The sequence below is a fragment of the Impatiens glandulifera genome, chromosome 9, assembly GCF_907164915.1.
Source record: "Impatiens glandulifera chromosome 9, dImpGla2.1, whole genome shotgun sequence".
Lineage (NCBI taxonomy): Eukaryota > Viridiplantae > Streptophyta > Magnoliopsida > Ericales > Balsaminaceae > Impatiens > Impatiens glandulifera.
Window position 1 is genome coordinate 14,880,920 of NC_061870.1, and position 13,358 is coordinate 14,894,277.

The 13,358-nt window shown below is 26.6% G+C and overlaps 1 protein-coding gene across 1 annotated transcript; it reads right to left on the reverse strand.

Moving 5' to 3' along the window:
* Positions 1-12,254: 12,254 nt before the first annotated feature.
* Positions 12,255-12,737, reverse strand: LOC124915866 (agamous-like MADS-box protein AGL62). The gene has a single exon (XM_047456615.1). It carries the CDS (start codon positions 12,735-12,737, stop codon positions 12,255-12,257), a length of 483 nt encoding a protein of 160 aa, XP_047312571.1.
* Positions 12,738-13,358: the final 621 nt, after the last annotated feature.

Sequence of the window (13,358 nt, forward strand, 5' to 3'; positions counted from 1 at the left end):
AAAAACTTAAATCAAGAAAATTAGTTAAAAATAATTTAATTGATAAATATAAAGAGAAGTAAAACAAAAATTAATATAAAAGAGAGACAAATAATTAAAAAGATTAATATATTTTTATTTAAGTTGTTATATATAAATATATATAATTTTATAAAATGATTCACGTGCATCTAATTATATTATTATTTATTAAAAATTATTTATTGAAAAAATAATATAAAGATAAAAAAATTAAATTTTAAAAAAGAGTAATAATAAATATGGAGATAAATAAAACAAATATTAATATAAAATAGAGACCAATATTTAAACTGATTAAATTATTTTTATTTAAATATATTATAAATTAAATTTTGAAAAACTTGTTATATATATATATATATATATATATATATATATATATATATATAATTTTTTTAAATGGACCGTTATATAAATGATAAAATAATTAATACAAATATATATATTTTTGATATATATACATATAATGATATTTATTGTGAAAAAAAAATATAAAAGTTAAAAAATTAATATAAAAAAAGGTTAAAATAATGATTTGTTTAATAATTTTAGAAAGTAAAAGAAAATATTAATATTAAAGGTAAATAAAAAATCAAAAAGTTTAATTTATTTTTATTTAAATATATTGAAAATTAAAATTTGAATATATATATATATATATATATATATATAATATTTGAAAATAATTGATGTATATATATAATTATACAAATTATAAAATAATTAAAATAAATAAAATTATTGTAAACATAAAAATTTTACCTACCTATATTTTTAAATAATATTATTATTTTTAATAATATTAAAATAATATTTTGAACTTTTATATTCAAAATAACTATAAAATGAATTAAAACATAATTAAGGGTTAACTATTATGATAGTTAAATCTAATTAAAAAAACATTCAAAAATCCAAAAATAATTTAAAATTAAAGTATTGTATTTATTTTACTCAAAATATACCAAAGAAAAGAGGTTTAATATTTAATTGTAATTTAATAATGAATTATATTTAATTTATTACTTAAAACAATTATATAAATACTCAAAAAATCCTCAAAATAAAAAAAAATAAAATATGAACATAATTTTTTATTATTTCGATAGAAATAATTTTAGTGAAATTTGTTATGAAAAAAAAACATGAAAAAGGGATTAAAAATTGATTTCAAATAATCTTTTTATAAAAAATAAATATTGTAATCTATTATAATAGATTTGTTTTTTAATTTTGCATTAGGAACCTGGTCCATCAAATGAGTATCCAAGCATCATCCAACGACCACGGGAATACACCACACATCTGAAACTGAGTGCCTACCCCCACCGGATCAACTAACGGGTTGGACTAATCCTGTTAGTCAAGGTCACTAACTGCGAATGGAACGCAGACTGCGTCCAATGAAAAGACGAATAGAACGCAGACTGCGTCCAATGAAACGACGTTGTTTCAATCTTCTTCCTCACCGAGAATTGAAGTTCTAATATTTCTCTCCGTTCTTCTATTTATTCTCTTCATTTTTTTTTCAAATACCCTACGAAAATAAATTAAATATTTTAAATATAAAATCATTTATTTTAAAATCGATTATAACTAACATATTCATTATATCAAAAACGAAAAAACGAAAAGACTTTCCCTGAAACAATTTATAATTTTTAAGGAGTCTTGATTTACACATAATTAATTCCCAAAACATATTACATAATTGTAAAAGAAAAATCAAGTCAAAATTATTTATAATATTAATTTGTTAAAATCAATTTATATACTCAGGATTAATTTAATTAAAAAAATCTATTTCAAACTCATAAATCAATTTTTGACTTAATTGTAAAACAAATTTTTTTCCAAAACTAATTAAGTATTTTATAATGATGGTAAGTATAATAATAGCCAAAATTATTTCAATTTAAATTATTACCACCATACTTTTATTAAAAATATGTCATTAATTATTTTGTAACCCAATTTACACATCAATGGCTCTAAAAGTAATTTCTCATTTAATAATTCATGAATGAAGAATGTATATGAATTTTGTATAAAAATAAATTCAGGATTTTTTAAAATATATACACTATATTATTGAGAAGTAAAAAATAAATGTCTATAATAATGTATAACTTAAGTGAACTGTATTGTCAATAATTGTAAGAGGAAATTAATGAAACTTTGATTGATAAGCAAATTGAAGCAGCAAAAAAACATAATAAGAAAAGTGAAGCAGCAAGTAGATCAATCAAAATAAAAAATTATAGTTAGAGAAACAAAAAAAAATATCAGAAGAAAAGAAGACTAATGAATATATGATTCTCCATTAAGACAAATCAAAAAGTATCAACGTTCTCAAAAAAATAAAAAAATAGCAACATATGAAGTAGGTAGAAAAGATAAAAAAGAAAATAGGAGTATAATTACATAACATATGTTTCTAATTTCCCTGAACATGGAATGAAATCAAAGAAATGAATACAGTAAAAGGGAAGAGAGACAACTTCTACATTAAATTGTTGAAATGCTTCTTTGGAGCATTTATCTACAATGTATGGAGGGAAAGAAATGCAAGAATTTACAGTACAATACGTAAATCAGTGGAGAAAGTCTGAGAAGATGTAGTTGCATATAGAAATGCACTAATTCATACTTTGAGAGAAATTCAGAAAAATGAATAAAACTGGAGCTTAAGCCAAAGATAGAATATCTCCTATAGAATATTCACCAACAAAATTAGATTCAAAACGCTTTAGACAATTTTTGTTTGTTGTAATTCTCTTAGTTGTTTGTAATTTTGGTTTATTGTTTGTTTATTAGTCAAAAAAATAAATTGTCTAGGTTTGATATTAACTCTAAAATTATTTTCCAAACATGTGAGTTTTTTTAATGAAATGACAATAAACTGTATTTTTTTTTTAAAAAACATAGCATTTTATAAAGTGTTACCTATTTGACTGGCCAATGATGGAGGAGGATCGAAAAGTCAATAAAGATGTGAGCAGAGTGAAAAAAAGTGGTTTAATTGGAGAGAATGACAATTTTAAAATGAAGAAGAAAATATATCATAAAAATATTTCACTAAAAATCTCTTAAATTCAATTGACTAAAAGGGAAGTGGAGTTTATTTTTAACGGATAAATTCAATATATACATAATTAAAATATATATCAGAATAATATTCTATCTAAATTAAAATCTCAATAAAATATTTAAAACAATAATTTAAAAAAAAATTTAAATATTGTTTTTATGCAAGTCTAATCTTGTAACATATTTAGAGGTTTATAGTGTCATTGTTTTGGATAAATGACAAATTTAGTACAATAGTTTAATAATTTTGTTAAATTTACAACCCTCTTAATATTTTATAACTTAAAAACACTATTAACTTATTTAACATTATTGTCAAATGTTATTTTTTTATTATATTATTTTAACATAAAAAATACAAAAACATAAATTTATTTATTTAATACTATTGAACAAAAATAACTTAGTCCACCGTCTCCTCCTCCTCCTCTAATATGGACAGTTTCTGAGCTAGTAACACCACCAGCTTTGCTTCTATTATGATGTAGTCCAAGTCTCTAGCAAGTTTTCCATTAGGCAAGCAATCATCCAAAGCTCAGGAGAACAAAAGTGGTATTTCAATTGATAAGAAATTAAAATATCTAACCAACCAGTCTTGCAACTTCAACTATCTGGAGAATAAAAAATATTTACATACGTAATTTTAATTAGTCGTTAAGTTCGAAAATAATGTAACCATTTTTTTTTTGTTTTATTTACTTTTTCATAAAATTCAGATTAGATAAATATTTATTTATATTATATCTTTATAATCAATAATCAATATATAAAATATAACAGATTTAAGAATTAGAAGTGAACATCTTATACAATTAATATAATAGCATCAAATAATATTTTTATTAAATAAATTTTATATTATTATAAGTTAGATATTTGAAAATACAATATAAAAGTTAATTAAAATATTTTTTTCAATTATTGATTAAAATATCATTTATTTAATTACTTTAAATATTATTAATTAATTATAGTAAAATAAAATATGTAAAATAATACTATTAATTACTTTTTTAACTTTTATTTTGTAAATATTTATTTTCTTTTCACTGAATTAAATATTTATTTTTCTATTAAAAGACATAAAACTTATTTCAAATAATTTGATAATAAAAACTTAAGTGATTTGTTTTATTTTTTTTCGAAATAATATTTTATTAAAATACCATAAAAAATATTACAGCTAAAAATACAAAGAACAATAACATCGTGAATACGTACAAAAATAAACAATTAAATAAAACATAAAAAAGCAAAACAACACCATGAATAATTATTCAAAGTATTCTAGATTGAATAGACAATTATAATGAGAATAGACAGTCATCATCACCTCTTCAGTTCATCCCCATTTATTGCAAGAGAAAAGGGAAGGGGAAGAGGAACACAACCGGTTGAAACAACAGGTTTGTATGGAAATAAAAATCCTGATTGGGATAATTAGGATTTGATATAGTTTGAAACAAAGTAATCTTTTTTTTTTATGTTTTGATTGCTACTAATTAGGTTTCTTAGGGTCGTTTGATTATCATTCTTTAATCATGGATGAGATTTGTATTGCTTTGATTCTTGACCCTCCCGCTTTTGAGATTTTAATAAAATAGTTTTAACCATTTTCCCTAAAAAAAAGTAATCTAGATTGAATTCTCGCCATGACCTCTACATTCTCGAGGGACATTTTGAGGTGCTCAGTTGTTGATAACTAATCTTTTCCCTCGATCTTTCACAAAACCTTTGATCTTGCCCAACTATTAAGGCTTGAGTAATTGCCTTTCCATGTTGCTTTTTGACCTATACTTGATCTTTCACCTGCATAAGTTGAGTATTGAGTTCTCTAGTTTTAGCGTCCATAAGTTGTTGGGTTAATGGGAGAGTCCAAGACTACCAAATAAATGGTGAGCTATGTCATCCAAACTTGGATGACCAAATAAAAATACTTTGTTTTCTTGAGATAAAAAAAGGTAGTCCTCCTATAATGTGACTAGTTAGTTGACTGATTTTTTACAATATTCAGTTTGATGACTTGAAGGTTCTTTTCGTTCTACATTTTTGATATGTTAAGTTTTTTACTTCCTATGCATGTTCTTATCATGATTAGATAGTTAAAATTATTGATGTGAATCGTAATATGTAATACAAAGATTAAGTGTGTTTACGAATAAATTGGAGAAAATCTATTTATAGAGTTAAATATTTAAGAATTGTACGTACCATGAAAAAAGTGTAAATGTGCCATCTAATTTTGTATATTTTATTAAATTAATTAATTCATTCTTTTACAATAATTATATTGGAATAAAAAAAAATTATTTCTTATTTTTATTATACATTTCACACCAATATTTTAAATTAATAATAATGAAGTTATCTAAAAACTATTTTCATAAAAGATACCATTCAAGTGATTCGGGCATCTATTCCGTTTACATTTAATTATAGGTTAAATTCAAAATTTGATAAATCAATATTAAAATAATCGTAATTGTTCCGTTTGTTTGATCTATTATGTGATGTAATAATAATGTAATAGTTCACTTTGTTCAATTTATTATCTTATACGACAATTAGTATATGACAAGAAAATATGGTTAATTATTATTTATTCATTTATACTAATATTAATATTATTATCATCTAAATAATTAACTATCAATTATTTGTTAAAATATAATTTATTTATAGTAAATGATTAATTAAATTAATATTTTATTTTATCATTAGTTATTTATTTCATAATATTTATATTATTATATTATAAATACTATGTAATCCTTTTACCAAAATAATCTAGTATACATAAATTTTATTTTTTCTCAAATAATCATAGATTTAACAAGCCCAATTGGAGAGACAAGAATATGAGCCAGTGCCAATGGCAACCTATAATCCTAAAATCAAATTTTCTCGGTCTCCTTTTGGAGATATGAAACCACTCTTCAAATAGTTTGGGACTTATTTTAAAATTTTATATGGGGTTCCACATTCATATTTTCACATCTAAGCCCTCAAATTTGAAGAGGGTACATACTGTGGCTCATCTAGGGATACAACATATCATCTACTCTCCTTTTGCGTCTTTTAACCCTATGTGTGTTTTATTGTTTCGACTCTCTCGATCTCAATTTAAATCATAATCTTCTCAATTTCTCTATGTTGGGATCGGTGTCAACAACAACCGGTGGGATTTGAGTATTGTTGAACAATTATCGACTTCCAATTCGGTTTTAACCCTGTTGGAGGTTAAGACATGTTTTTATTCTCATGACAAATCTTCGCAAGCTCTTAAATCAGATTCAAGTGTGGAATAACTCACTAGATTTGAAGCGTATTGATGCAGAATGAATAAGTCATTAAGAAATAGACACGGAGTTGTTTATGGATGTTAGGAGATAAAAACTCTTACGTCACCCCTTCTTCTATTACCAAAAGGATACAATAGAAGACTTTAACTTTTATAGCCTCTACACAAGCTCGATCAGAAACCCATGACTTAACAATGCCTGTTCTAAACATCTAACTCACACTCTATTGATCACACCCTCTGTTCAACTTATAATGCTGAACATTCTTAACAAATATTACAACAATTTCACTCTCATCTTATCTTAATGGAAAGTACATAGTATACGAATTACAATTGGGATAATGAGAGAGTAATCTTGAATAAAAGCGGTAATATATCCAACACCTTCTTGATTAAGATCCACATATATATATGAGTCACAACCTCTTTGCATTCAATGATGGAGTGTTGTAGAGCTCCGCGTTCTGATGTAGCGTAGCTCTACTTGAGTGTTGTAGACGCACTTGAGTATCGTAGCCCTACTTGAATGTCATGTGACTATTGAGCTTTTTAGAGTATCTGGACACTAAGCATCAACGAAAGAATGGCATGGTCATTGAAGAAAATCCTAAAAACAAGAAAAGATGCCTTTCAAATGGTGAAAACCACAATTGGAAATGGAAGAGGGGTACTATTCTGGCATGATCCTTGGCTGGATAATATTCCCATTATATTCAAAGAAGAAATGCAAGGAAACAGAGTTAGAAGAGAATACATCAAGTACTCATTTAGAGACGTATATGAAGGTAGATGTGATTCACTTTTGAGGCGTATTCCAGAAGGTGATAGAATCCTAAACCTAATGAGGCAGAAGCAACTCAATGAAAATAATGATGAAATAAGTTGGAAAACAGAAAGCAATGAGAAGTTTATTACAGGAAAGGCATGGGAAATTGTTAGAACAAGAGGACAGGAGGTAGATTGGCATAATGTGGTATGGTCTCCAAAGATTATTCCTCGTCACCAATTTATTCTCTGGCTGGTATACAGGAAAAGGTTGACAACAAAAGACAGAATTCGAAAATATATAAACATTACTGATATCAACTGTGTCCTATGTTCGGGAGTTGAGGAAAGCATAAACCATTTATTTGGGGAATGCTCTTTTGTAATACAAATCTGGAGGATGTATGCTGCAAACATGAACATCATCAACTTTCCAAGAATATGGGAAGAAATCCAAGAGTGGATGAAGAATAAAGCAAAAGGAAGATCCTTCTATGTAAGTATGTTGAAATGCTACTTTGGAGCAGTAATCTACAATATCTGGAAAGAAAGAAATTCAAGAACTCACAGTGGAAGAAGTAGAACCGCTGAAGATATTTGGAGAGATATAACTTCAGATGGAAACGTACTCATTCAATCCTGGAGAGGAATCGAAAGGAATGAAGAGAATAGAAAGCTCTGCCATATATGGGATATTTCGTTTGAGAAGGTCACAAGTAGAATAAAAGTAAAAACGCTGTAGGCGCTAATTGTTATTGTTATTGTCTGTAATTCAATTATTGTTTCATTGTCAAATCTAGAAATTGTCTAGATCTGATCTTAAACTTTTGTATTTTTTCCCTCTTTTGGGTTTTTTTTTAATGAAATGGCACTAAGCTGTTTTCCCCAAAAAAAAAAAAAAGGTTTGTATAAATGATACACGTTAATTAATGCAACGGTCGAATCTGAATATTAACATGTGGAATTATTCCGTTGATTATTGTGTGTGCTGATGTGACAGACTATCGCTTGTCGGGTGATGAGTAGGGAAGATGAGTGGGTGTTGCTTTAGTCTTTTTTTGAAACCTAGATGTCTATGTTAGAGAAAATAGATAGTTAATTAGCAGGTAATTAAATATCTGAAAAACCTAACCAAATCCACCAGAATTCGGTCATATCCTCATAACAGCTTAATCACTCTAGTCCGGTCGGACCGATATTACAAAGGCGGCGCAAACCGGGATTATCTAATCAAACCATCTATTCGACTATCTTTACAACGAAACAAGTACAGGATCGACTCGACAGTGAAAAATGGCTTTACCGCTCAGTTGTATGATCAGTAAACCTATCATTTATCCCTCAAAGAGAAATCGGCTTCTATTCTTCCTCAGTATGTCCGGTCCACCGATATTAAAAAGACGGCGCAATCGGTGATCTGTCCGGTAAAATACTTGGTGCAATCCTAAGCTTCTATACAAGATATGAAATGACCGGTAGCTTGACCGATCAAATCAGAGATGTGGAATCAGTCATATACTAAGAGATTTAAACTGAGAACGGTTGGAAGTTTCCATTTTGGTGTACTTCAGAATACTTTGAGAATATGTAGAAGGAAGATTTCAAATATAAAAACTATTATTTCCATTTTGATACAAGTCTGATGATAGATCTTGGGAAGCAAAAGACTGCCAAAAGTGATCAGATACCTATTTTGGTATAAGTCCAACAACAGTCCCCAAGGAGCAGGTATCTGTCAAACCGCTCTAGATGATTAAATCAATAGAAGTCAAACATGCCGACTGATATGTTTCTTGGGAAGTATGAACCACATTTAATGTCATGTTGTGCCTTCTTGACCGACCAATCAGAAACAAGGATCAAGGATTACCATGCAAGTATCCGTTGAATGAGAAATATAACTGTTACCATATTTCACTATTTAAGAGAAGATTGAAGAACAACAACATCATACCCAAAAGATATACCAAGAAGATATACAAGACTATGAGACAACATATTTTAGAATTGAATCAAAGCCTAAACTGTTCTTGTTTACATACTGTCCAAAGTGCTAAGGATATTACAATTCCATTCATTTTATGTAAGAAGTGAGAGTTGTAAGTAAATAACGAGTAGTAAATAAGCCTCAGTTATTTGACGTATTGTAAAGTGTGTTGAATATTCTTAGTGAATATCCTTCTTAATGTTTGAGAAGAAGGGGTGACGTAGGAGCTTTATCTCCGAACATCCATAAATCTTGTGTTGTGTTTCTTCTCCATTTCATATCCTTCTATTGCTGTCCAATTCGTGTGTGTGTTTCTTCAAATCGAAACAAACATTTATGCACTTGAACTCGGTTCAAGAGTTTGTGACGGTTTGTGTAGTATAGAGACCGATATTAACTTCTAACCGAGTTAGTATCAACCGACGTGTTGTGTAAGCGTTAGACCTAAAGAGACCCCAAGTCTCTTTCGGATATCCCGATCCTAATAGTCTGCTAACGCTTCTTCAGACTAGAACGTCTGTTAAAGCCTTCACATCTGTTAGAGCTTCTTCAGACCAGAGCGTTTGTTGAAGCCTAGACATTTGCTAGCACTTCTTTAGACCAGAGCGTCTGTTGAAGCCTAGACGTCTACAAGCGCTTCATCAGAATAGAGCGTTCTTTGAAACCTAGACGTCTGCTAGCGCTTCTTCAGACTAGAGCGTTTGTTGAGTCCTAGATGTCTGCTCGCGCATTTCTTCAGACAGACCGTCTGATAAAGTTCAGACTATGTATGCTCGCGCACTTCTTCAAATAACCCATCTATTTAGTCCTAGACGTCTTCTCACGTCGTTCTTTAGACAACCCCGTCTAATGAATTTCAGACTACGTTTGCTTGCGCACTTCTTCAAACAACCCGTTTGATGAAGTTCAGACTATGTCTACTCGCTCTTTCTTTAGACTGCATTTAAAGACATACGTCTTTTGGGCAGTAGCTGCATAGAGGTAAATTAGACAACTTAGTTCTTGTTCATACGTGTTAGTTCTTTCTTTAGACTGTATCTAAAGACATATGTAAAAAGTGAATTAAATATAAATTGTATTTATTTATTTTAATATTTATATAAAAATACTATAATATGCTAATTTAATTAAAAAAAGTGTTTTTTATAATCATACCAAATAAGATTGTTTCAAATCTTTAATTAAATATTATAAAAACATAAAATATCTCAAAATAAATGAAATTTGACATCATTTTTCATATGCAAGCTTGGATTATAATGAAACAAGCTTACTAAATAAATAAAAAACAATAGTAAAAGTTTTATAATTTATCATAAATGACATTCAAAATAATAGACATCAACTTAGATTTAATCCTCATTAACTCAAATAATATCATTTGAGAAATCCAATATTTGTCCAATAATAATTTAAAAACTTTCTTAGTAAGAAGTTGATATTTAATTATTAAAATTTTAAACCTAAAATAAGAAAAAATAAAGAAGAATTCACAATAAACTTCACAAATCTTAATCATAATCAAATCTAAAAACTTAATAGAGTAAATTCAAAAATAACATCATAAAGTAGATATTTCACCTCATCAAGAAATATCTAGTTGAAATATCTAGAAGTTAATTTAATCTTACCAAGGAAAAATGAAGCTCATTTATGATCCTCATACGATCAAACATTTGCGTGTGTGGTCTTGATTGAATTTCCTCTTGAGAAGTATCAAATTTTTTATTGTCCGACCATCCCCTTGAAAAAAAATGTGTCATTTAATTTAACGTGCAATACTAATTTTGAATTGAATAATTATTTAAGATAATTTAATCCAATTATTTTAAGAGTCACAGTGCTTTGCTAGGAGACAATTAAGATTAATATGGTAAAACTTATAACAATTATAATTGAGTCCTACGAGGACACAAACTAAGAGTTTATAAATTATATCTAAGAAAATGATTGGTAATCGTTAATTATTAATAGATATATACTAGATATAAATATTAATTAATATAATATTGATTTATAAAATTAAATAATATATACATAATTAAAAAGATTTAATTATTGAATTAAGGTTTTAAAATAATAGTATTTATTTATGAAATAAATAATGTAATTAAATAGTTTAATTATGGTGTTATGTTTTAAAAGAATATATATTATTTATATATGAAATAATATAGTATATAATCAAAAGTTAACTAAAAAATGATTTACAATATTTGCTATATTATCTTCTTAAATATATATAAACATACTGAGACCAAATGAGGGATAATAAAATATGTATGGTTGAATAATTACTTTATGAAATGTAATTAAGAGAAAAAACATAAAATTACTTTTCAAAATTAATGAGGTAAATAAAACTATCATCTTTATAATCAAGCCATCTTTATTGCTTCTTGGTAGCCCTTTCTTCCTTTTGTATTTATACAAAGGAAAGGGAATCTAACCAGCAACATATGAGAATCTCATTTCCAACAATGTCATCAGACCTAATCAGTTCCTACATAAACATGTATTTCTCTATTAACTACAGTTAATAAATATCTAATCAATTTTCATGACAATTAATTAATTGTTAATTTGTAACAGATTTTAATTAAAAATTGAAGATAATAAAGATAGGAAATTAAAATAAGATTTTTATTTATTAAAATATAAAATTATATTTTAAATTAAGATATTTTTATATATTATGATATACTTTATAAAATTTTGAATTTAGCATTAAAGTGTTTTTTATGATTAGAGATCCATGAAAGATGAGATCTTCAACTATAATGAAGATGAAATATTCGATTATTTATTTTATGATAAAAATGTAACATTATCTTTTTATTTATTTTTTTTCTCAATATTTTTTTCTCATCGAATCACATAAAACTTAATCGATATTAGTATAAAAACAATAAAAATATTAAAATACAAAAAATATGGTTACAAACACATAAATAAATTAAAATAAAATTAATAACACAAACATCAATCAAAACAATAACAATTGAAATTATAAAAAATAAAAACAACAAGATAAATTTATCAATAACTTATCACAATAATAATTATTTCCCGTAAACAAGTTTGAGTTTACGGGTTAGAAAACTCCAACATCTTTTGGGTCACAATGGCATTTAAATTCAATAGAGACATCTTGAGATGTTCAAGTTGTTGATAACTCATCTCTTTATTCGATCTCTCCCACCATCTTTGATCCTGCCGAACTTTCTTGTCATGATTTATCTTCTTCCCATGCTGTTCCTCAACCTCCATCAACTTCTCAACTTGCATCACATTAGCATTTAGTTCCCTAATGTTTGATGACAGATAAGATTCAATCATTTGTTGAGTTTGACAGGAAAGACCCGTCGAAGAGGATGAACCAAATAATGGCCCAACTATTTCATCTACACTGGGATGACCGTAGGAGAACACTCTGTTTGTTGGTGAAAATACTAGAAGTAAAACTTCAGCCCCACATAGTGTGATAAGCTCGCTGAATTTCTTGAAAAGCCCACTTTTTCTTTTGCAAAATGTCACCTTAAGATTACTCTCGTTCTTCATTTTGGTCATGGTGATTCTTTGACGCCCTTTGTTTGTTTTGATCATGATTAGATAAAGATAAAACACAGGAGATATAATATGTAATGAATATATAAAATGTTTAATTTTCTTAGATTAGAGGAGTCTATTTATAGATTTAAGTAAACAAAATTCGCATAGGAACACTATGAATATTCATAGAAAGAAAGAAATCTAATTCATTGATATCTAAATATCTTTCTAAATTCATAAATTAATTTTTTTTATTATATATTATAAAATAAAAATATTTAAATGTCCTAATTTGACTATACATTAATAGAAAAATTTAAATAATTATAGTGTTATTTAAAAAAAATATTTACATACTTTATTTTAATTAGTTGTTAAATTCTGATAATAATATAAACAATTATCTTTGTTTTATTTTTTTTCCAAAAAATTAGATGAGATAATTATTTTTTTATATATATATTGGCTCTTAAATTGTTTATGGAGATCAAAATTATGTATTCTTAATGAATTATTAATATATGAGAAATGATTAAGGAAATCACTTATGAAAACGAAAGGCAACGAATTCAACGTGGCATGTCACGTCAGATAGAGAGAAAAAAAATGTTTTTTTTCCGGAAAAAGGGTTTCCCGCTC